The 24,144-nt window shown below is 44.3% G+C and overlaps 1 protein-coding gene across 1 annotated transcript in view; it reads right to left on the bottom strand.

Annotated features, from left to right (window-relative positions):
* Positions 1 to 24,144, bottom strand: part of KIF13B (kinesin family member 13B) — a 174,479-nt gene that overhangs the window by 96,132 nt on the left and 54,203 nt on the right. The window contains exons 3-8 of the mRNA XM_019537197.1: positions 11,711 to 11,723; positions 8,339 to 8,399; positions 4,844 to 4,936; positions 3,956 to 4,136; positions 3,433 to 3,520; positions 211 to 345 (exon numbers count right to left, since the gene is read on the bottom strand). Coding sequence (XP_019392742.1) covers positions 211 to 345; positions 3,433 to 3,520; positions 3,956 to 4,136; positions 4,844 to 4,936; positions 8,339 to 8,399; positions 11,711 to 11,723 — 571 coding nt within the window. The remainder of the gene's footprint in view (positions 1 to 210; positions 346 to 3,432; positions 3,521 to 3,955; positions 4,137 to 4,843; positions 4,937 to 8,338; positions 8,400 to 11,710; positions 11,724 to 24,144) is intronic.

Below are 24,144 nucleotides of genomic sequence, written 5' to 3'. Positions count from 1 at the left end.
AAATAAATGTTTTGTGGTTTCAGATACGACAACTGAGAGATGGATCCTCATCAAGTCTGCTATGACTTTGGGCGTGCGGTCATTATATTGGTATATGGCAGACTTCAGGCTCACTTGCTTACCAAAGTGTCTTTAAAAGCTTGGTTTCATCACATGCGTATATAAGCAGATTAGAATCTGTTCGAACACAGGAGACTTGCTGTTACTTACCCCTGATTGCACGTCATACAGGGTGTGTGTGAGCGTGATCTTGAAGACTGCATGGGACCGACTGCTCTCCTCATTCATGTTGGTGGCAGCTACTGTCCGGGATTTGTTACCCTCAGACATCAGCGACTCTATGTCCTAAATAAAAGTTTTTGCAGCCTTTACTCATTTGCGATCTCATTAACAATTTTAATAATTTAACAAATTGATAAGTACAACAAATGCAGATTTCACACTGGCTTGAATGTTTTTAGCCTCTAAAAATAATGTCACAATATCTTATTACTATAATTTAAGGGTAATTGATAACAACTTGCCTAATTAATTTAAGCAATGCCACTGCTGTGTATACTATCCAGAACTTTTACTTTGATTGGGAAAGGGGAACAGGGGGAATGAGGCTTCATTCTTTTTATTCTTTGGTTTGACTGGCTGCACAGAGCAATAGTTTAGAAAAGCAAAAGAGTTGGACTTGATGATCTGCTCAGGTCCCTTCCGACCCTCCTAACTATGAAACTAAAATAACAATTCATTTGTAAAATACTGCAGAATTTCAGCCTCTACTTTCTCCCCTGTTTGCATTACACAAACTTTCCTCAACACCTTGCTGCACCACCAAGCAGCCCTTGTTCACTCAGTCAAGAGACCAGATGCAAGCAGCTCTTGGAAAGACCTCCACTTCAGAGCTGCAAGGCCTAAAAATAAGCATCTTGCCCAAGGAACTTGATCCAAGATAGACAAGCTTAGACACCTAGGATTTCTACAGTCAGTGAACACAAGAGACCGCTTTCAGAGGGAGACTCATAGCATTTATCATAGATTTCAAGGTACTCTGCATCATCACAGATCCTCACAGGAGGTGAGAGGCTTCATACCAGCTATGAACTGACTGCCCAGACGAGTTTTCCATCTATTGACGCCTCTGTGAAAGCCTATGAAATATGAACTTTCATTTCTACCCAGGAGAACTTTTACAATCTTTTCTCCAATGCCTGATGAAGGGCGTTTGTGCCCAAAAGCTTTCAATTAAAGACATCTTTTTGCAAAAATCTTGTTGGTTTAATAAAAGATACCATCACTACTACGAGTCCTGATTGCCTCATGGCATTTAGACACTTATTAGGTACCTATAGCAAGCTACATGAAATGGTAGGGCACAGGGGAGTGTCTGAACTCTGCCTCCCTTTGGACACCAATTCTGGGCCGAAAATTAGAGACCTCTGTTGTCTCCATTCATTCTGGATCCCAAAATGATCCTTCAGTACCCATAGTGACTTCCATTCTTGAATATACTCAAGAGGCCAGTAGTTAGAGCACCCACCCACGAGCTGGGGAAGTGGGCTGCAGGACCCCCTCGGGGATTCAGGTCCACCTCTCCCACTTCCAAAGAAAATACCCAACCCACCAGATAATTGGCTAGCTTATGTGTCCTCCCCACCCATCCCAACTCTTCCTGCTGAAAGTGAAGCACTGGGCAGCCAAGACGACACAAGTCATGGGGCCAGAAGGACAGCAGTACGAGGAAGCTTGGGTCTGCAGTTCAGTGACAAGGACACTCCCTCAGGAGGTGGGAGGACTGGTTTCTGGTTCCTGCCATCACCCAGGGTGCTAAGGGCCAGAACCCGTTTCCTTCCTCCCTAAAGTTTCCTCTTCATTAGCTGCAGTTATGCTCCCTCTTGCTTGTTCTCTTTCAGGTCCCATGGCTTTTGTATTCTTGACTACCAAGTGGTCTACCAAGTGGTCTAGTTTCCACAGGAGGCATGGAGGGGACAACTCACCTCACCCTAGTGCAGTGGTTCTCAACGAGGGTGCTACGGCATATTAGTAGTGCTAGGTATACATACACCTAACAAATGGCTTGCAAGATAAACCTGGGTATTTCAAATAGAAATCCGTAGTGTCAGAAAACTTCTGACCTGTGGCGGTCTTTCTGAGGTCTTTGCAACAGAAGAATTGCTTGATAATTTTTCTGCAGTCAATGAAAGCTAAGAGTTAGCTTTTTCTGAGGCTCCCTTGAGTTTAACAAGGAGTCCCTTGAGTCTAAAAAGGTTGAGACCCATGGGCCTAGGGCTTAGTGCACTCTTTTGGGAGGCGGAAGAAATAAGTTTTAGTCCCCCTGGGCTCAGGAAGGCCTAAGAACCCCAAGTCTTGCTTCCCAAACAAATGATCTGATTAAAAGCCTCCCATGTATCACCTGACCCATGTCTGAGTGTGATTGCGGGGGTCTGCGTTTACGCTGTCAGTGCCAATCAGGTATTGGGCACTGTGGCGGGCCAGTAGGAGGCGCTCCTGCGTTGAGCCGCCCACCTTGGGGAAACACAGCCCTAATGTCCTATGGGTACTCAACCCCTTAGTCTGCCTAAGGGAGACTCTACTTTTGCCCCCTGACTTGGGTAAGTGCCCCAGGTGCCTGTACTGGGTCGAGTACCCGTAGGACATTAGGCCTGTGTTTCCCCAAGGACACAGGGCCGAGAGTGAGTCCATTCTTGGGGTGGTGGCAGCTACGTTACCCCCAGGCTAGCGAGTGTGCTCCGGGAAGGGGGTTGGCTGGACATAAGGCGCCCCTAGGGAGGCATTCGGAGCCTAGAAGGTGGTTGGGCGCAGGGAGGTGGGCGGCTCAACGCAGGAGCGCCTCCTACTGGCCCACCACAGGCACACTCTGCAGAAAATCCTAAAAGATTAAGGATTTAGGTGAACTTTAAAAATTGCTAGCCCATTTGCATTGCAATGGAGACTGGGTGGGAGTTTGGTGCATAAGCACATGATATAGACTGAGTGTGCACGCATGTGTACATGTGCGCACAAGTTCTCTCGGGAACTTTTCAAGCCCAAACAGAGGTGAATTTAAATGCTTAAGGAATTTTGCTGCCAGTGGAAAGTGTTTGACCTCTATTAGCTTTGAAACTTGGATGGCTCCAAGAACAATTTGCATCTGGCCCTAGGTTACTACTGCTAGGGGTTAGTATAAGCAAAAAAGAATGATTAAACCCAGTTCTTCAAGTCTTCTGTACCCTCTACTATTTTTAAAATAATGCTGATGATACAGGGTAGTTCTCACACATTTAAAACTCCCTATGGGGATCTCTTAAAGCATATCTTTTCCTAATCTCGACAGCCTCTCTTAAAACTCCACAGGCACAATATAAAAGTTACCTTCACTTCCTTGAGCAACAGCAGCAAGAATTTCAATTTTAAGCATATTCCTTCCCTACAATCATGTCTTACCTTGTAGCTAGCAACAGCCAGTTTAGAAAGCCCATCGACATAAGGACCAAAGACATTATGTTCTCTCACTTTCAGTGACTGCCGACTTCTGTTAAAATAAAAAATTATCCAGTTAAGTACAATAAAGACAAATGTGGCTCTACTAAAAACTCTAGCAGGTTTCAAATGCATAGGATGAGATTTTGTAGCTACAATACAAAGCAGAAAGTTAGTATATAGCATGAAAAGACGCACATGCTCATCTGATGTGCTAATGTTGACAATCCCACAATTCTCAAATCATAAAAACAAATTTCAGCATCCAGGTATATTTGGTCTAAATTGGGTCTTTAAACAGAGCAACTCCTGGGTTGGGGAGCTCAGGAACACTGCTACAACCTGCTGGAAAGATAAGCCTTGCATTCTGCTAGGACAGCTGAAAGGTAGCCTGTGAGCACATTATGCATAAAGTCTTAGCTCATGAAAATGAGAGTATTATACTATCTATCTGTGAGCAAGAGTTTGTCACATGTACATGGCTTACCCTTTGGGGTCAAGGAGATCTCGAACTTTCTCATTGTAAATTTCCATGTAAGACACTTCCACCTTGAAACTCTGTTCTTCATTCTCCTCTTTCTGTGCCCTTTCAAAGAGTCCGCTGCAGAGTCGAGGGATTAATCCAGGCTGGTCAGCAGTACCCATCATCGTGTACGATTTTCCAGATCCTGTATTTTTGAAGCGACAGTTAGAGCTTTTAACAACAGTGCTGCTTGGGATTTTTGGGTGGGAAGGACAATTACTTTCAACTTTTTAGTGAAAAATCTTTATGCCAAATCTACGTAAAAGGGTCCAATACACCAATCAATTAAAGGGAAGGCCTCTATACAAGAAAAAAAAATTACGCTAAAAAAGATAACACAAAAGGTTACTTTAAACTAACAGGACTTATCACAGAGATGCAGTCTTCTCAAGGGCATCATTTAAGACACCTACCCAAGTTTCATACCTATACAGCACAAGTAAACCAGTTAAACAAGCCAAGCCATCACTGTTTATCAAATTAAAAACGATGAACAAAGTCTCTCTCAGCTGCAGAGTCAGGATTTTCCATAAAAAAAAATTAAACACACGCTAAACTCAAGGACAGTGAATGATCACACAAGAGATACTGATCTAGAAACATGGGAAAGAAGGGTAGCAGGGCAACACAAGCTAGCAAAATTTGATTCCTTGTCCTTGGGGACAAAAAACCTCTCATTGCAGATCCATAGCAACAAATATTTAAAATACACACCACTTCTCTGTACTGCTTTAAGGGAAAAAGCTACAATGGCACACAGCCAGCCAAAGAACAAGAATACCATGAGAAAACACACATGCACACGCCCTCTCTCATCATGGGTGCTGCAGTTTCTACCTTGGACTAACATACCCGTCTGCCCGTAGGCAAAGATGCATGCGTTGTAACCTTCAAAGGCATTCTGAAGAATATTCTCTCCAAGGCACTTGAAAACAACATCTTGACCTAAGATAAAACAAAAAATGAAGCTGAAGCAACTTTTATAGACCATATAACATTAAACTGAGGGAGACACAGTGTAGGGATAAGAAGAGGAAAGGTCCAGTGGTATGAAATATAGCTCTGTTAATAAAGTTATGTAACGATGGGAAAGGGGGTGCACATCTGGAGTTACTCTGCTGAAGGCATCTGAGGGCGCACCTATATGTACTACAAGACAAAGCAATAAACTCCGGTGCTTATCACGCCAGAGTTTACAGCTCCCAGGCACTGCATCTACATATGTGCCTGGGACTGTAGCATGTTGAATTGGGACGGAGCAGCTTTGGCTGGCAGGTGGTCCAAGGGGTCAGCCTGCCAGCCCGGGGCATAAGGGTGCGGCAGCACGAGGCTAACCAGCAGGCAGCCTCTGCCCTGAAGCACTTTCGCGGCCCAGCCAGCCCCATCAACATCTACTAGGGGAGCAGCAATACAGATTTTTTTGGCTAATACCGATGGCCAATTATTAGCCAGCCATATGGGCTGATACCAATCTGATAGCCAATATGCGGCCCAGCAGCTTGGAAAGCAGCATCTGGGTGATAAGTCTGGGCGTTGGGAGCACACATCGAGGCCCCCACGGTGGGGGAGGGAACGGGGCTGGGACAGAGGCAAGGGCAGGCACTGCCCAGACATGGTGGGGTGCGGGACAGAGCTATGGACGGCTTGTCCAGGGGGTGGCTCACACTGTTGTGCACACCCCCAGGGGAGGCATATGCCCCCTTGGATTTGTTCCCAGGGCGAAGATGGGCTGCCTGGTGCAGGCTCAGACCCAGAGGCTACATCAGCCACTTCCTGGGAGGGGGGCCTGGGCTAGGGCTGTGCTTGGGGTGGGCAGGGTGGGTGGCAGCACTGGGAGTGGTGTTACGGTGGGGGGCACGCCTCCCAGGGCCATTGCCGCCAGCCCCCAAGCACAGCCCCAGCCCAGCCCCTGCTGGGAAGAAGGCAGCACAGCCCCCGGCTTCCTAGCCCACAGCAGGCAGCCCAACCTCACCCTGTGCACAAATCTGGGGGAGGGCACATGCCCTCCTATGTCTCCCCCAGGGGTGCGCACAGCAGCAGGAGCCACCCTCCCTCCCCTGCCCCCTCTGCGCTCCCCAGATGAGCTGCCCATGGCTCCATCCCGCACCCTGTCTGGGCAGCACCTGCCCTTGCCCCTGCCCCAGCCCCACTCCTTCCCTCACCATGGGGGCCTCAATGTACCCCACCATGCTCCACACAGACCTAATGCCCAGGTGCTGCTCTCTAAGCTGCCAGGCTGCATTCCTGGCCGTATGCATGCTGCAGCTGCACACATGTATGCAGCATTTACTGGTGACATTATCACCTATGCCAGCCAAAAAAAGCTGACTGCCGATAATCTCAATTTTCCTTTTATCGGTGCTGATACGATATGGACCGCTATATCGGTGCACCTCTAGCATCTACACATGAGTTATGGTGCACTAAATAATGCCACTGCAGGATTTTGCTTGCGTTTACAAGTACTACCCTGTTGCAGCATTAATTAGTTTACTCCAGGCTAATAGGGCCACATGTTTAGATGCAAGACATTTACTGCACAGCTAATTAGTCTACTCTGCAGTAAATGTCTCATGTAGAGGCCCCCTGAGTTCTTTTAGGTTTCTACTATTATAAATGTCATTTGACCCTGGTTTTGTGTCTTTAAGCCTTTGCTATTAGTACCCAAAATATCCACTAAAACTTGCCCAACCCAACTTGCAGGACTTACTGCACTGGTGACAGTGAATAGACTACAAAATTTGATTTCATTTTGGCAACCATGACATGATTTGAATTTAAGGCAATAGCGTATGGTCTACTAGAAAGTATATTTTACAGTATTTGTAAAAGCAAATGAAATTACAGCAACAGAAAAGCTTGCTAGATGCCTTTGGTGTTAAATCCTTGCAGAGAAGTAATCACAACTATGTGGGAGGGAATTGGAGTATAAACCTAGTGGATTACAAATTAGAGGGTAAAGTGTTTCTGCTGTAACAGTAGAAGTAAATCTGCCCACGTGTAATTTTTGTTTGACTTTTTTTTTTAGCTGGGGTGGGAAAGTGTTGGTGGTTTTTGTTTTGTGTACAGCAGTAACAGACTGCAAATGCATCACTCAGAGTTTCTCATCATAAAGATGTCAACTTTAAATCATACGTCAAACATACAGAACTCCATGGCCTGAGATTTTCTTTCAAGCAGGAAAAGTCTTTCACATCCCCTGAAAATTCTCACCCAGTGACCAAGTCAGTATATTTTACTATTTGTTATGAAGTCAAGAGTTGCTCCTGGAAGTTCTGCACAAATGAAATGCACACTGAAATTAGTAAAATTTTTGCTTGAGTGCTTAAGCAAGATAGAACTAAGATTGCTCCAGACTGAATGTTTGCAACCCATAACAGCCTGCAGTTAAACTGTTCAAAAGTCTTTCTGTGAACCATGCATCTACATCAGTTTTGGGAAGGAGACTTAGGTGCCCAAAGTACAGAAAGGTTAGGTCCAAAGGAAGAAGAAAAGAAAGAAGAGCAAGGGATAGATAAAGGCACTGGCACTGAATACAGAAGCCCTGACTCCAACACACAAACATGGGAAGGCTCCAAAGTGCATTTCACATTAAAATGCAGTTGTTTGCCGAAGGGTGAACACAATAAGAATTGACAGCCTTATTACTACTACTACGGCTCTCATCCTAGTCCTCATCCTACATCTTCACATCTGTGCACCTGCTTCATTTTGTGTCCCCTGAAGTCAAGAGAACTTGATGCAAGCCAATAGCTATGCACAAGCTTATCTGTAGGTAAAATGCCGGGTGATCTTGGGTGTAAAACTCTCGCTGACTTAAATAGGAGCAAGATTAGGCTTATAAAACACTGCAGCCATAAAAAAGATGATGGCCATAGTTCTGCAAGATGCATCAACTACATTATTAGCATGTTGCTGAAGCTGGCATCGATGCTGGGAAGCTTTATTCTGAAGAGGAGTTTAGTACTGAGCCTCAAATTATATGCAAAAAAAAAATTTTTTTTTTTTTTAAAAGCTATGCCTCTAGAATAGCATTGTTAAAAGTGGAGATATTTGTGTGCTCCAAAGTGTCAAATTTCTTGCGCTGCAGGTCAGTGGTACTGCATCTATTGCTTGCCATTACTTTAAATGTTATCTTTAACTAGTAAGGAGGGATGATTTAAGATTCTGCTTTCTTTCTCTCTCTCTTTCTCCCCCACCCAACAATGGACAAACCACAGAGGGAAAATGTTTTCAATGCCATATGGTCTGTACCCTTTGGCAAATACTGCATTATAATGAGATCATTTACACTTTGCTTAGACAACAGATATGAAAAGTGAGCACAAAGCTACAGTACATAATTACCTGCATATTTTTCTTTGACAGATTCATCCATAGACCAGAAACAGTGATCGTAAGCAAACACCTGTAATAAAATAAAAAGGGGCTATCCTGTAAAAGTGTCTTACCTCCCGGACTCTTCAGCCCGGGGCTTCAGATACTCCCAAATCCATGGCAGGCATCCTGCATGCAAGCTCCAAGTCCGGAGGCCTTGGAGTTCAGATGCCCCTTAGTCTCACTTGGCAAAAGGCCACAGGAGCAAGCTAGAGGGAGATCCCAAGAGCAATCCCTCATCACCATAAATTGTGTAGCCGAGATCCTGCCATAGGGAGGCTACTGGAGACTCTCGGAGGGGTGCCCACCCACAGTGCAGGGGATAGGTCTCCACCCTCAACTGCAGCAAGTCATTCCAGGCTGGGAAGAAGGGGATGTCCCCTGCCAGACATGTAAAACCACTTGGGCCGTAGGATATTAGTGCAAAGCCAAAAGGCTCATGATTTACCATATAATTTGTTGGGCTGGGCCCCAGCAGAGTCAACAGCATCTTAAGTCACGACAACTCCACAGCCCAGTACTGCTCAGTGTGTGCGTGTCTCCTCCAGACCACCCCCCCCCGCAAAGGATCCAGGTGCTAATCAGCCCCCACTTATAACTGGAACTGGATGTTCTTGTCATGAGCCCTGGGGTCCTCCAAAAATTCGTATACAATTGAGACATGGAGCCACCTGCTCCAGCTCCATCTCATGGAGGGTGGGCCACAGTAATCACACGTGACAGGAGAGGGGCCGGTAGGAGGATTTTGGGTAAGCTGTTTGGAAGCCCCATTTGTTGAGGTTGGCCAGATATTTAAGACCAGTGAAGAAACAGGAATAATTGAAAATGGGAAAGAAGGATGCAGCTCATCTGCAGGAGTGAAGAAGTTGAAATGTATTCACTGTAGTGGCTCACCACAACCTAAAAAAAGAGTTGGCGGTAACACTACCATATGTCTTATCCACATGGGCTGCCCTAATTTAGCCTTGTGGTAGGTTCCCATCAGCATGTTTGACCAACATGGGCCGTGTGTTTTATAGTCATGCTCAATGTCAGCTGCATTTAATCCACTTCACAGCTGGTGTCCATTGCTGAGCACATGCTGCTTTTGGCAGCAGTTTTAATGATAAACAATGTATCTAATGAGACTTGCTTGTATGTATATACAAGACGAGGCGCTTTTTTCCCCATGCTGATTGGGGGTGGGCGCGGAGACCTCGTCTTGTATTCAGGTAAATACAGCAGTTCCCATGCAAGACTGTTCTTTGTTCTCATTTCTTCATGCATCCTTTCTGCACTCCTCTTCTTCCAAGTGCTTCCTTTGCCCATTTTCTGCTCTTACCACTTTAGTTTTATTGTATATTCAACATATGACAATGAAGAGCTCTGCCTCTTCCTCCAAAAACCCCTCTCCCAGCCTACTTTGCCTACATCTTCCTTCTTCAATCTGCAGACTGAGAGATGTCCCCTGGACTCATCTACCCGCTGTCTCTCCATGTGTCTGAATTAAACAAACCCCCTCAGGATAGCAATGTCTCCCTTGTGTAAAAACAGCTGTATATATTCACATGCTGCTGATAAACAACAGCAGCCCAACTTGGGTAATTTTATATAAGCAAAAATTTTTAAAAAGGTTTCAACTTTGGCAAAAGTCGGAGTTACACAGTGCTTCTAAATATAAAAGTTTCAATTTTGTGGTGAAACCCATTTAGACTCCATACTTGATACTATGCCTTCACAGAAGCTGGCTTCAATTAGAGTAGTATCCACTTGGGGAGATTCAGACTTCATGAACAGATGCTCTCAAAACAACTTATTGTAATTGGATGCAGAAATGCTCTGAAAAAGTTGAGTTAAAAAAAACCCAAAAACCAAACAGTCTGATTTCATTTTTTTAAAAAAATCTAATCTATAATGTAAGCAGGAGAGAAGTCAGGCACCTCATACACCACATTATGCTTAATGCATGAGAAAGAAAGCCACAAACCACGAGGAAGCCAAAATATTTTGATCTTCATTCATACTGGCTGCCAAAAATTGCATTAAAAGCAGAGAGGAGAGCAGAGGGGAATCCCACATGCTGCTCTTGGGTGTTTGCTTCTTGTCTTGGTTTAGTTGAGCTAGATCTTCTCTTCCCCAGAAATATTTTATACTACTGGCCAGCTGCAGTCTATGCTACTTGGGACAAGGAGGACAAACCACACAGGCAGTTAGAGGTCAGACATCTACACTTTCAAACTCCATTTCAGTCTTTTTGCAGCTTATATTTTAAACTCCAGGCAGATTCAAGGTTTGCTATGTGCAGACTTGAAAAGCCAAGTGTTGCTTGGCTAAAGCCCACTGCGTAGTATGCGTGTTCTGCTAACCATGAACAACCATCCCTTAAAAAAAGGGATGGTTGGAGATTGCTCTGCTAAGCCTTCCATATCAAATCAATTTTTTTCCATTGCACTGGTCATGAGAACAAAACAGGACAAGAGGCAAAGCCTGCAATGGTTTGTAGATAATATTGCTTCCTTGAGATATTTTAATAGGAATCTGGATTATGCTAGACTTCGCAGCAGCAGTAACTTAGCCCTACTTGTGCACTCAGATCAACTAACAAGCCTGCTTAAAAATATACCAATTGTGCAACTTTGCACACCAATACTGCCCAACTTGCTACAAATCAAAGAAAAACCATGCCATGAACTCTTTAAGTTTAAACAGCACATATCGTAGGGGTTTCAACGCCACCATATCTCCTGAGCATACTAATATGCTGAAAACAGCAAGATGGGGGGAAAAATACCCACTTCTGCAGGTGTCTTGCAGCCTTTAGAGAATGCAGGCATAGATTTGACGGTTGAAATACAGGCTACTATCCTTTTCTTAGGAACTAATTTACTGGACATTTATATAGTTTATTTTACCATGCCAGCTTTAAAGTTGTTTAAAAAAATAAGCTGTGTGGCTATGCACAAATAAGCCAAGGCAGACAAAAATCAGCATAATCAAATACCAAAAAAAAAAGGAAATCCAAGTAGGCAGCAACAAACAGTGAGTTTGCTTTAATGCAAATACCAGAAAATGTTTTTAAACAAAAAAGCTTTCATTCACAATCCTTAACTCAATATGTAACTATGTTCTCATCTGTTCCTGTGACTCATTTTTTGGCTAGGGATATACAGCAAGGAGATGCTTGGAGTTTCTTACACAACAGCTGATTAACTGCAATGCTGGGTTTTTTTAAATGGTAACTATTTGACAATTCAAAGGTTGAAAAATTGACAACAGCTTTTCACTGACCAATTTAGAAGTTTTGATGCATCTTGTTGTTCGGTTTTTTCATTTATTATTATTATTATTATTTTTAAATCTTACCTTTGGTTGGTTCCTGTAGTTCCCAGAGGAATCCAAACAGGGACAAATAGAAAGGGGTGGAGGAAAAAGGAAACAAAGAGACATGGTTACTTATGAGAGCCTTAGTTAAATTATTCCTAGTGTTAAAAAACATTTAAGTCTTCAACATCCTAGCTAATGCTCTCCATTTTTCTCAAATATTTCTCTTTTTTCACCTCTGAAACCACTTTCCAACATAGGATGCCAAAGATTATAATCACTTCTCTCAACTGCAGGATCTGGAACGTTGTCCCTAATAAAAACCAATGACTTTAAAATCAAATTCATTTCCATTTTCAGAAGAATCAGTTATCCCAATGAAACTGGACCAAGCAGCACCTCAAAATAAGTGTTTCCATTAAAATAAACACAATTAAACCCATCTGTGAGAGGAAGTGATGGGGGCAGTATGGTTAAAGCATGCACCCCCACAGAGGAGCCTTGCAGCAAACCTTAAAGACAACTCAAAGAGATTAAAAAATGATGGACTATGAAAAGGAATTGTATGAACTTCTGTTCCTGAACCAAAGGTGGCCTTATCCTTCACACGGTTCAGACTTTAAGGATGCACAGACAATTCACAAGTTGCCTTGAAAGGGGGATGAAAGAGGCTATTTCAAGTGTCCCGCACCTTGATTTTTTAAGGGCTTTACATATGATCAGCAAAACCTAGGGTGACTTTTCTGGATATTTACTATTAGGAAAAAAAAAAAAAGTAAATTCCCAGGGCTGAGGTGTTTTCAGGAAGACTGGTCAATTTTAAAAATGACAATAATCGCCTATGCGGTAATAAATGAGAACATCGGGGCAAAAATATTAGGTGTAGGCTGGAATCGACTTAAGCTACCTCCCTACACGCACAAGACAAGAAATAAATTTGCAAATGCACAGCTTGGAAACGTCTCTGGCCTCCGATCTGACAAACGAAGTCAGAAAGCCATTCTGACAAGTCACGATGATTGCTTTTGGCAGGGCAAGAGAGGGGAAACGAGAGCAGAATGAGATTAGTTTCGTGTTTCTTGCTGGTCAATTTAGGTTGGGAAGCTAGTTCAGACTCCTGTCGCTAGGTTTGTCTCAAAGAATGAAGATTTAGTCGTGATTGAGTATCTCTTCCTTCTTGCTCTGGCTCAGATCAGGTGTCAGCATTTGTTTGGACTAACAGGCCCTGACAGCAGCCGCGGGTAGGGGCAGAGCCGGAGCGTGACCCTTCCTGCGGCGTGTGCACGTTCGGGACGACTCGTTCTAATGAGAGCAGGACGCGTGCTAAAAAGCAAGGATGGAATTCAAGGGAACAGCAGAGCATGGTCTGTCAGGCAAAAACACAGCAAAACCAGAAAAAAACCCCCAAGCTTGGGTACAGAGATCTTCATACCGGAGGGTTGTAGCAGGCTCAGCCCCAGACGTGGAAAAGCAGCAGTAGCAGGCTCAGCACCAGGGATAGAAAATAGTCCATCACCCTGCATCATTTTTAGCTGGTCAGAGATGGAGAGGCCTGATAACCGAACATATCAACTCGTAACAACAGTGATAGAGGTGGGGAATCGGACAAAATTAATTTCCCATGCTGGATTCTTGTTCAGTTGGGGCTGGTCCTGTGTTGAGCAGGGGGTTGGACTAGATGTGACCTCCTGAGATCCCTTCAACCCTCATTTTCTACGATTTCTATGAATGATCTTGTTGGGGCTGGTCTTGCTTTGGGCAGGGGATTGGACTAGATGTGACCTCCTGAGCTCCCTTCCAAACCTCATTTTCTACAATTCTATGATTTGGGGAAGTAAATGAAGCACATTGACAGAGCTCATGTGGCTGCCCAGGCTCTAAAATGCTAATACCAACCTACTAGAAGTGCAAGAGGCTTTCATGGGGGATAGGGGGACCAGGCTGTGTAAACCAAGATCGTAGAGACTAAAGGCCTGATCCTGAATAAGCACTTCATTCTCAAGTACATACACACCATTACTCCTTGCAGCCAGAACTACGTTCATCCAGATGAACAGTAAACAGCAGATCCCCGTCAGAGAATGAAAACCACAATATGCTTCCCATTGATTACAGCTCATATGAATTTCGAATCCTTTCTGTAGTGCTGTCTTTATGGCCAAAACATTTTTTTGGCTCCTCCTACGGATCAAACTTAGAATCACAGAAATCAGAAAATTAGGGTTGGAAGGGGCCTCAGGAGGTCAACCACTCTGCTCAAAAGGACTATCCCCAGCTACATCTTTCCAGCCAAAGCCTTGTCCAGCCAGGTCTGAAAAACCTCCAAGGATGGTTGACTCCACAACCTCATGAATAACTGCTCATTAAGTGCTTGCTATACATTTTCATGTTATCATGACACAGCTTACCACAAACAAGCCTATACAATTAATCCAACTGCAAGCCCTTCACTCCATTTCCTCTATTTTAAAGTACTTATTTCTGCTGTGCAGATTTAAGACCCAGTAAAGAACATAATCAGTAGAATAGGAAGAGAGCAGACCCAACAAACAAGCTGCTCCCAACAAATTCCAATTACTATAAATATCTGGAGGTTTTGTCGTCTTGCATCAGCTGGACTGAATCATTTGCATGGCCTGAGGCTGGGGCATTCAGCCATGAGGACCACATCTAATCTACATAATCTACATACGCACAGTTCATTGCAATGGGATTCAAACCTTTGTGCAAAAGAACGGTCTGCAGAGCAGCAAGGCCAGATCCTGTCTACAGGAGCCAGGCTGAGAAGTGCCTTAGATATTCAAGACAGTATCAAAGTTTTGCATTTACCTTGGGCATCAGTAGCTGGTCTGCTTTAATGCAACTAGATGTACATAATTTCCCCAGGGTCAAACATTGTCCCACTCAAATTCTATATGGGCTTAATTAGCAGAGCCCTAGCAACGCCATAGCCTTTTATGTTAATTTAAATTTACTGTTTAACCTATTCCAGTCCATTCTAATTCTCATATCAGACTCAGGAAAACAACATCAGCATGCCTTCCAGTGGTGCATTAAAACAGTGCAACTAGCATCTGTCATGCCTTTGTTCTCTTATCCTCGCCCCAGGGGGGAGAAGCACATGCAAAGAAGTGTCCTGCTTCGGTAGGGATTTTCCCTCTGTTTTCTTTTAAAGCTCTACACCAATTTATGTTAAAGGCAATACAAAAAACTAGAATTCTTGGTTCCAAAAATGATAACTTTTATTAGACCAACACCCCTGTTAAAAGGCAACAAATTCAGAGAAAGTCACCTTGCACCTGGAGCAGAAGGCAAGGAGAAGTCTGGGATGGTCTTGAGCTCCTGGGGGAGTTCACCCCCCGTTGCACATGAGCCCATGGAAGCCCTGTTTACTACACATACAAGCTTTCTCATTACTGTCGATGGTTTCATTGTGCCTCTGTAATGTTATCATCAACCATGACCTTTATCATGAGGCTTTAAGGCAAGTTTTCTAGCTCTCTTGGGTTCAGTCCAAGGTAGTTGCCCAAGGCCTAAGACACTGAACTTGATTCAAAATTTGATCAGAAACAAGTGTAAAGAATAGAGGACAGGGTCATGTTCTCACGTTAGCCTGTGTTACTAAGTAAACACATTTCAGCATTTGGTATTAGTTGGATTATTACAACTACTGGAGACTTCGTGCCCAGGTATACTACATCGTTACAGTCCACCTGAGACGTAATGAAAGCATGAATTACTGAGGCCAAATCACTGTCCATCAAGATGGGGCGGGATCTACGATACCTATAGACAATGCTTTCTATGCAAGAAGATGGAATCAGCAAGGAAACAGGGTACTTCTGAACTACAGACTAAACTGACCCAGTCATTAGGTGTGCATCATCAACCAAAACAGAGACTGCATTGTGGCTATGCAGTCTTTCCACCAGCACCACTTGTCTTCCGTGAGCCCAGGTTTAGAAACCTGTTCAACCATGTGCTTATCTCTGGACCATTTTGGTGGTACATAGCAAACGACAGGCAGCGCTTCATCTCATCTGCACATCACTGGCACATGTGCTCCTCTGCCCAGTTTGCACAGGGGTTGAAGGTTGATGCTGAGTAAGACCAGAACTAACAGACTGCTTCTTTGGAGACTCCCAAAGCGAGAGGTCTAGTGACGGGAGATAAAACCTCCCATCACTACTTGTTGGAGGTGTGCCTCTGGAAAGGTTTGCACACAATTCCAGCACGTGCCCCTGGATCCCTGCCACCTCTTTCACAGGACACAGCAGCGTCTCATAGTCAACTACCTCAAAAACTGTAGCAGTCCAGGAGGATGAAAGGGGATCACTTACTGGTAAGAGATCACCCATGGTTTCAGCTCCACATCCTGGTCAGATTCCAGATTTCAAAATGTCCATTAGTTTTTGGTACATGAACCTGTAATTCACCTTTGGTGAGCTCCTCTGACCTCCTCCTTGAATAGGAGGTTTGACACCAGGTTTCTTTTGCTCCTACATCCATCTCATTTGGGACCCAAATGCACGTATTTCCACTTGAAAAAGAGAAAGGGCATGTTCTACAAATATGCAGTGCAATTTAAGTATTGGATAAATAACAGACCCTGGCTTCCCAGTAGGGATCAGCTGCGTATGCTCAGCTATGGGATTACTGCTTTTTAAGAACAGGGAAACTGAAATCCAGGAATCTGCTTCCAGAGATGTAAATCATGTTTTCAAGCATGAAAACTTTTTTCAGCCAACAGTGCATTTTAAGGAGTTATCTGTGCTTATTTTAGCAATATCTTCAAAGGCCATTGCATTGTTAAGGTCATTTCACAAGCCAATGTTGAATGCAACCTTCAGACTGCACGGCTCAACTTAGACTACACAGCTGCTGCTCAGTGTGACTGAAGTACTGATGTCCTTGGTTTTATCGATCAAAAATATTGAGTTGTTATACAGTTCTTATAAACTGTTACAAAAGTTCAGCTACAGTCACATTTAGTGAGTCATGGGGGACGGGGAAGGAGAGAAGAATTCAGATGACATACGTGAATGGGACAAAAAAAACCCCAAAACAACAAAACCCACATGGGTCACAAGAAATTCCTGCCAACTTTTCCAACACTCCCATCTCCTCCCACATTCCCTGCAAAATAAGCATATCAGAGCTTGGGCAAACTTAACTGAGCTTCATGCTTTTCTGCTGGAACAACCTCTTTTCTGGCAGCCAGACTCCTTTTTGTAGCATAACTCTGCACCCAAAAGAAGCCACTTCTGGACAAACATTGAAAAAGTAAGTTATATATGGATGTCAGAAGGCAGACAAAGATTTAATGGCCACACCAACACCAGAAGTCATGGCCTATGCAGAATTTGGGAGCAGGCCACATAGAAAGGTTGGACTGGAAACATGATGAAAAAGCAGCCATTGCTGAGACCAAATCTGTATCCACACCAAAGAGTGCTTGTCTACATGGGGCCAGATTTAACTTCAGTTGGAGGTAGTTAGCCGCGTTAGTCTGAAGTTAGGGCAAAGAGCAGGGCAGCATAACACCTTAGAAACCAACTTGTTCAGAAAGGCATGCACTTTCGCTGGTGATCAACTGCGGCATCAGATGCCAGATGAACAAGTTAGTCTACAAAGTGCCACCCTGCCCTGCCTTCTGCCCAACTTTAGTTAATTCACCTTAAATTGTTTCACGTTCACCCCATTACCTTTTTTAGTCAAGGACACTATTTGAGCATCTTTAGCTACAGTAGATAAGGAGCAACTTCATTTGCAGTGAAGCTATTCACTGAAGATATGGGCAAGTATATTCCAAATCATTCTCTTTAGGCAGGTCTCCAACTATGACCCAAAGCAACACAGCTTCCCATCTGGATGGGCCTGCCTACTACGTTCCTGGGCCGTCTCTTGTTTTGGGGTCACCACCACTGGATATTAACTTCCCAATTAAAGGCTGATAGGCAGTCTTTTTGGAGGGCTGTATATTAGGTTACACCTAAAAAACAGTAATGATACAGATGCTGCCAAAAAACCCCCAGGAAAATATGTTCATCTTACACCTTATCACATTATCAAGTCCAAGCAAAGTAGGGTTCGAGGCTAGGAGGCCAGAATATAACCTGACAATACTATGCAGAACTGTTCTTTTTCTCCTGCACTTTTTCTTCTTTTGGCAAGTGATGCCATCGCTATTCTTCTAAAAAATGTGCAGGGTAGTTTCCCTAGGCAAAGCACTTCTGGCAATACACTCAAAAGCCCACAGAAAACTCCCTTGATCCCAGAGATGCCCTGAGGTCCAACCAGATGGTGTCTTATCTGAGCAGCAAAGATTCCCACTAGATTCATCACTGCCAAGCGGGCAGCCACTCTGCAATAGCTGTACCGATGGCCAGTCCAAAAACAATGTGGTGGAAGTTATATTGGCAGTTACCAAGTGCTGTATTGCACAATGGCTTGTGCAATGGAGGGGGGGGAGAAGAAAGCTATTTTTCCCAGGTTGGGTAGAGCTACCAGCTTCTCCCCTGGACTTATCTGGCATGTAAACACCCCTCTCCTTCCCTGCCAACAACGTACAAAATGCCAGCTGTGCCACAGACTTAACTGTCATGTTTTATTCCCCTGCACAACTGCTACCAATGCCTGTAGTGTCTACAAGCTGCTTCCTGCTGGCTCTTCCTTTTTTCCCCCTGCTACAGCCCCCATCACCCAAAGACGTTGGCACCCGGGGCATAACCCCCCCTCCCAACAGAATGATAAGCACCTTTACTGTAACGTTGATACAGGAAAAAAAAAATTTAAAAAATGAAGGCGAACGTTGGTTCATGGGTGTCACTGATGCCCCTAGCTTTTAAGAGCCGTTGAGCTTTCAGGAAGCAAATGACCCAGCTCATACACATGGGGGGGTTCATTTGAAGGCTTTATTTAGCTCCTAGAGAACTGCATTGAAGGCCTGCGGGTTCAAAGGTGAAGGAAAAGGAGCTTCTCTGTTTATTCAGGAAAGCTGATCATTCAGACTGAAATATTTCTGTTGAACCCTTGACTGATGGCACCTTCTGGGGCATGTGCTTAAGAAACTTTTAAATACCAAAGGCTCAGTCATGGGATCATAGAAAAGGAGGGTTGGAAGGGAGCTCGGGAGGTCACATCTAGTCCTACGCCCTGTTCAAAGCAGGACTGGCGCCAGTTCATCTCAGTTTAACTCCGAGAGCTGCACCCAAAAACGTAAGAAACGAGGTTTCGGAGAACCCACTTTTGCAGGGATGTTGCTACCAGAGCCGAGGATGGCCTTGTTCGAGCAAATCCTATTGTGTGCTAAAGATGCTCCCTCACTCGTAGAAGTCAGGATGGGGAGTGGGAGCTAATTAAACAGCCTTAGCAATGCCCAGGCACAAAAGAGCAATAGTCAAAAGTGTGCTGGGTCAGGCTGTGCAAAAGAAGATCCTGCATTTGTCTGAGGCATACAGGAGTACCACAAGCCATTTGAAGCACATTTATATATTTTTTAAACCAGGCCCATTTGGAAGCAGGAGGACTAAGTTCACCATGACCTGTCTTGCTCTGAGCAAAAGATGCAGGGATTCAAAAAAAGAAAAGGGCTCACAATGTTTTAAAGTGCAAACAGATAGAAAATACTTTCTTATAAGGAAGCTGCACTGTCTAGACACTGGCAGCAGAACCCAATTCCTGGCATAAGTGAAAGGCCTGGTCTGGTGGTTTAAGAGAGCCAGCAGAGCAAGTGAAGCTCTTTTTTCCAGCAAGTGAAACTATTTTTCCACCTTTTAAAACAGCTTACCATAGGAATCAGGATGGCAGCTCAAGAGGATATTTTGGTATGCCCAGCAGGAATAGTAAATAGGTATTTCCCTCATTTCTCCATACAAAAAGCATACAAGTAATCATAGAAAGTGAGGGTTGAAGGGACCTCAGGAGGTCACATCTAGTCCAACCTCAAAGGACCATCCCCATCTAGATCATTTCAGCCAAGGTTTTGTCTAGCCGGGTCTTAAAAAACTCCAAGGATGGAAAACCCACAACCTCTCTGGGTAACCTGTTTACTAGTCGCCCCATAAGAAAGTTTTTCCTAATATCCAACCTCAACTTCTCTTGCTGCAACTTGAGCCCACTGCTCCTTGTCCTGCCATCTGCCCCCACTGAGAACAGTATCTAACTGCATGAGGATCTCCGAGATGGGAAATATTCACTAACCCTCCAACTGCTCACATGAACCCCCAACATATTTACTTCAAAACCGCATTTCAGATTATAAAATGCTTTATGCAGCCATTAGATTTAATATTTTATAAACATTCATTCCTTACTGCATAGGAAAAACGAGGCAAAAATAGTGTTGAAGGTGCTGGCTCACTGTACGCTGCTGTCATAATCTCCCACTGGCGTTACTTTATCTAGCTACCAACTGCATCCCTCTCCCACGTCAAGGCAAATCTTTTAGAGGGAAAAGAGTATCCTGAACACAACAGACAGGGGTTGTCCTTATTTTTTTTACAATCAAAGATATCCACTTACAAGCAAAAGCCCCAACACCCCAGACGAAATGTGAGAGAGCACACGCAGTTCAAATCCTAAAACTGTTTAGCTGGGAAAAACAAAAGCGATTGCTGTTATTTAGAAAATTCCTCCAATGCTATGGAGAATTCCAGGCATAGCTGGAGGTTACTTAGCCTCCACTGCCAGGACTAATCTCTGCCCGTCTGCTTTTAAAAGTCAGAGGCAGAAGAGCAGCTTTGTGGGCTACATTTTCTGAACTATTAGTCTCAGTATGATAATCTGCTCATTCCCTCCCTGCATTTGAGCTATATGAGTATCCCCTAAAGCTTGCATCCCAAAAGGATTAAAATCTAAATGATACTTAGATGTTGGTACACTGAACATCCAACCTAGGCTTACAATACTATTGCAATATTTCAATATTTTCCTTAAGCTGACATCGGTGACGATTTGAAAAGCCCTTTGGGGGAAAAAAAGCATGTATATGGGCAGTTTTTTTAGCTCTTGTGGATGTTCTCTGTTGGGCAAGGTTTTGGCTTGAACGGTATATTCTGCCTCTGGGCCTATAGCATGGTATGCTTTACTCAGAAGCAAGGTCTCTCAGGGGTGCATTAAAATTAATTGGGGCCTGCTGCCCCTTCCCCCTCCCCCCATGACCTGGGGGCCCTCCCAACCCATGCCCTGCCCCGCAGCCATGGGCACCATTCCCAGCTGGCGCAGCAGAAGTAGCAGCCGAAGCAGGATACGCCGCCCCCCCAGCCCAGGGCAGGAGCCACAGGTGTCCCTGTCCACAGACCACGCTGGAGCCGGTGCCAGTGGTGCAGAGCTCTGCCGCGGCTCAGTCGGGCTGCAGTGGTGCCCGGCAAACAGCGCCCGGCAGCCACGGCCCGTCACACTGCACACACCTGGCCCAGCCTGGCTGCCTGTTTCATCCGCACCAAGGCAGAGTCCAGCTGGCTCGTGCGTCAATCCACTTATGTCACTAGCTCACGCAGAAGCAGCGCCAATTAGCGCTGGAAAAAAAAAAAAAAAAAAAAATCAGACGTCAATGGATGCACACTGCATTAATGCACATTAGCATGGCTACACGAGGCCTCATGCGACCTAGCTCTGTGAGCCTAAATTTAATGCACCTTAATGTACACTGGCACATCTACGTGTAGACGTGCGCCTAAATTGCCTTAATGTGCCTTAAAGGCGCATTAAGTTTAGGCGTGCATAATTACACGTGTGGACACAACCGACTGTTACTAAAACCTGTGTAAAGACTAGGCCTAAAGTGGGCGGCTTCAGTTTTCATTCAATGCTAACTCAGAAAAGAAGAAATATGGCACAGGAAAATGCAACAAGAGAGTAGCAAGTCATAACTTTTGTCAACACATTTGACTTCTGACTGTTTAACAACAAAAGCCTGCACCAGCTGAGGCTGCTTTAAGGACCTTATCTTATGTCGCCCTCCTTCGAGAGAGAAAGTAGCCTTTCTGTTTAGTTTGGGGTATTCAAAGCTTAGTTGATGTTTTTATTTCTAAACAAAAGTAATACAAAAACTTGGCTTTCAAAATAATTCAAAGTGATGTATTCCCTTCCTGCCCCCAACACACACACACCCCGGCCAATTCTCAGCTGCTCCCTCCCTTTCCCTTAGTCACAATGAGTTAGTGATTAGAACCAGGAACAAAATTCAGGTCCTAGGACTTCTGATCTTGTTTTAAGGTCTCACCACTGAACCAGGTTTCCTTCCTGCAGCTTTACAGGAACAATAAGGGATGTTTTCCAGAGCCAATCTCAATATGATCACTATGATTAATGTAACCAAACTCCAGTAGAATGGGAAGTTATAGAAATGTGAGTAATGCAATGCTCTCTAGTCAAAGGTGAATGATAAATTAGGCAAAAGCTGTGCCTTTTTCCTGCCTGCCTTCTGACATCGTTCAAACAGAACAATAACTTCCAGGTCCAACTTTTGCATAAGAAGCATTAGGAGCCTTGAAAGTCCAGAGACGTTGCTGTTTCTTCTGCATGACTAGAGCGGTTTGCAAGTTCTTTCAACTCTTTATTCAGGAACAGACTGTATCTTTACATCATTAACAGGAGACTTTTGTTGCAAGTACGTGCCAAGTAATTATTGAACAACAGCTGGAAACAAAAGGTTTACATGTTCTTTATTAAAATAGTTTTCCTTCTCTGTGGGGTCTGTTTTAGATCAGATACCAATGGCAGACTGCTATGAGCTTTCTAGTTGTCCAGAAAACAGGGAAGAGGGCAGTAGACGGCATCTAAACTACCCAAATAAAGCTGGATTTAAGAGAAATAAATGAATACATATCAGAATTTTGTATGTCAAATATCCATACTCTTCCTTTCCCCCTTTGTGGGCCACTTCTTACACTTAAGACTGTGTAGAAGTTACCGCAGTCCCAAGCTGTGTCACTTCAGGGACGTCAATGGACCTCAGAGCACGATACTAGTGATAAAAGGAAATTGCACTTACTTGAGATTTTGTTTATGAGACCTGCCAACCTGTTCCTTGTCATGGTGAGAAAAAAAAAAAAAAAATCAGCTGTACTAAGGGCTCAGGACTGGTCTGTTATGCCTACTGGCTCCATGTTTCTTTGGCTTGTGAGACTTCCCAGTGAAGAGTCTACATTAAGACCAGAGCTGCATTTACAGTAGGACCTGGCCTACAATACTTTATATCCTGCTGGCGCAGCACAAGATCCTCTGGACCTAGTGGCAGAGTAACACCAGTGCAGTGAACAACCAAGTTGGGAGACATGCATAGACAGGCCTGTACTTTCTGCTGGCTACCATGGGCCCTTGAACAGCTAGGAGCCAGCACAGCGGTGAAGAAAAGCCACGTGGACCCACAAGACTCCACGTGGGTGCGCACATGCTTTGGCAGCTTTCCTGGAGTGGATGCTCCGCTGTTGGGAGAGGTTCTGCCAGCAAAAGACTTGTCGTGTAAACAAACCCTAAGCCCTAAGGCCCCAAGACCATCGAATCATAGAAAGTTTGGGTTGGAAGGGACCTCAGAAGGTCACATCTAGTCCATCCTCCTGCTCCAAGCAGAACCAGCCCCAACTACATCATCCAGCCAGGGTTTTGTCAAGACAGGCCTTAAAATTCTCCAGGGATGGAGATTGCACCACTTCTCTGGGTAACCTGTTCCAGTGCTCCTAGCGAGCGTGTTTTTCCTAATATCCAACCTCAACTTCCCTTGCTGCAACTTGAGCCCATTGCTCCTTGTCCTGTCATCTGCCCCCACTGAGAACAGCCCAGCTCCATCCTCTTTGCAGCTCCCTGCAGGGAGCTGATATCAAATCCCCCTCGGTCTTCTCAATCATCACCAGTGAAGCTACAGGGCACACTGCTCAGTTTGAAAGCCACTAAACTAAAAGGGACCATAAGAAGAGCACCCCATGCCTTTGCCATAGATTGCTAATAGCAGAACTGCACAGGTTCTACTTTTTCTAACAGAAACTCTCCCATCCCCACTCTCTCTCTCTGCAAAGAGGGCTTATTAGTGTCCCAAGGATATATGGATGTGAGAGATCACCTTGGAACGAACACAAAAGCCAGGTGAATCCAGGCCAAGCCAATTAAATCTCAAATACATACAAGGAGTACTCACTAGAAAAATAAAAATTATTAAGAGGTTTTTATTTGTAAAACATTTCAATTAGCACCACCTTTGCTAACACAATCATCTGAATAATTTTCGAACATTTGTATCTACATGATGTCCTCTCTTAGAAAGAAAGCAGGAGGTCCTAGTTGTCACAGATGACATGGTTTATGATCCTATTCATTAATTTATCAGCCTCCACCTTAAGCCATTTGATCGCCTGTCCCAACTGAACACCAAACTGCTGGAAGAAACAATTGTGAAAAACAGTTTCATAGTTTCATAGTAGCTAGAGTCGGAAGGGACCTAGGAAGATCATCTAGTCCGACCCCCTGCCTTGGCAGGA

This window comes from Crocodylus porosus, unplaced genomic scaffold, assembly GCF_001723895.1.
Source record: "Crocodylus porosus isolate Cpor-Errol unplaced genomic scaffold, CroPor_comp1, whole genome shotgun sequence".
Lineage (NCBI taxonomy): Eukaryota > Metazoa > Chordata > Crocodylia > Crocodylidae > Crocodylus > Crocodylus porosus.
The sequence above is the reverse complement of the archived record's forward strand: the minus strand, read 5'-3'. Positions and strand labels throughout refer to the sequence as shown.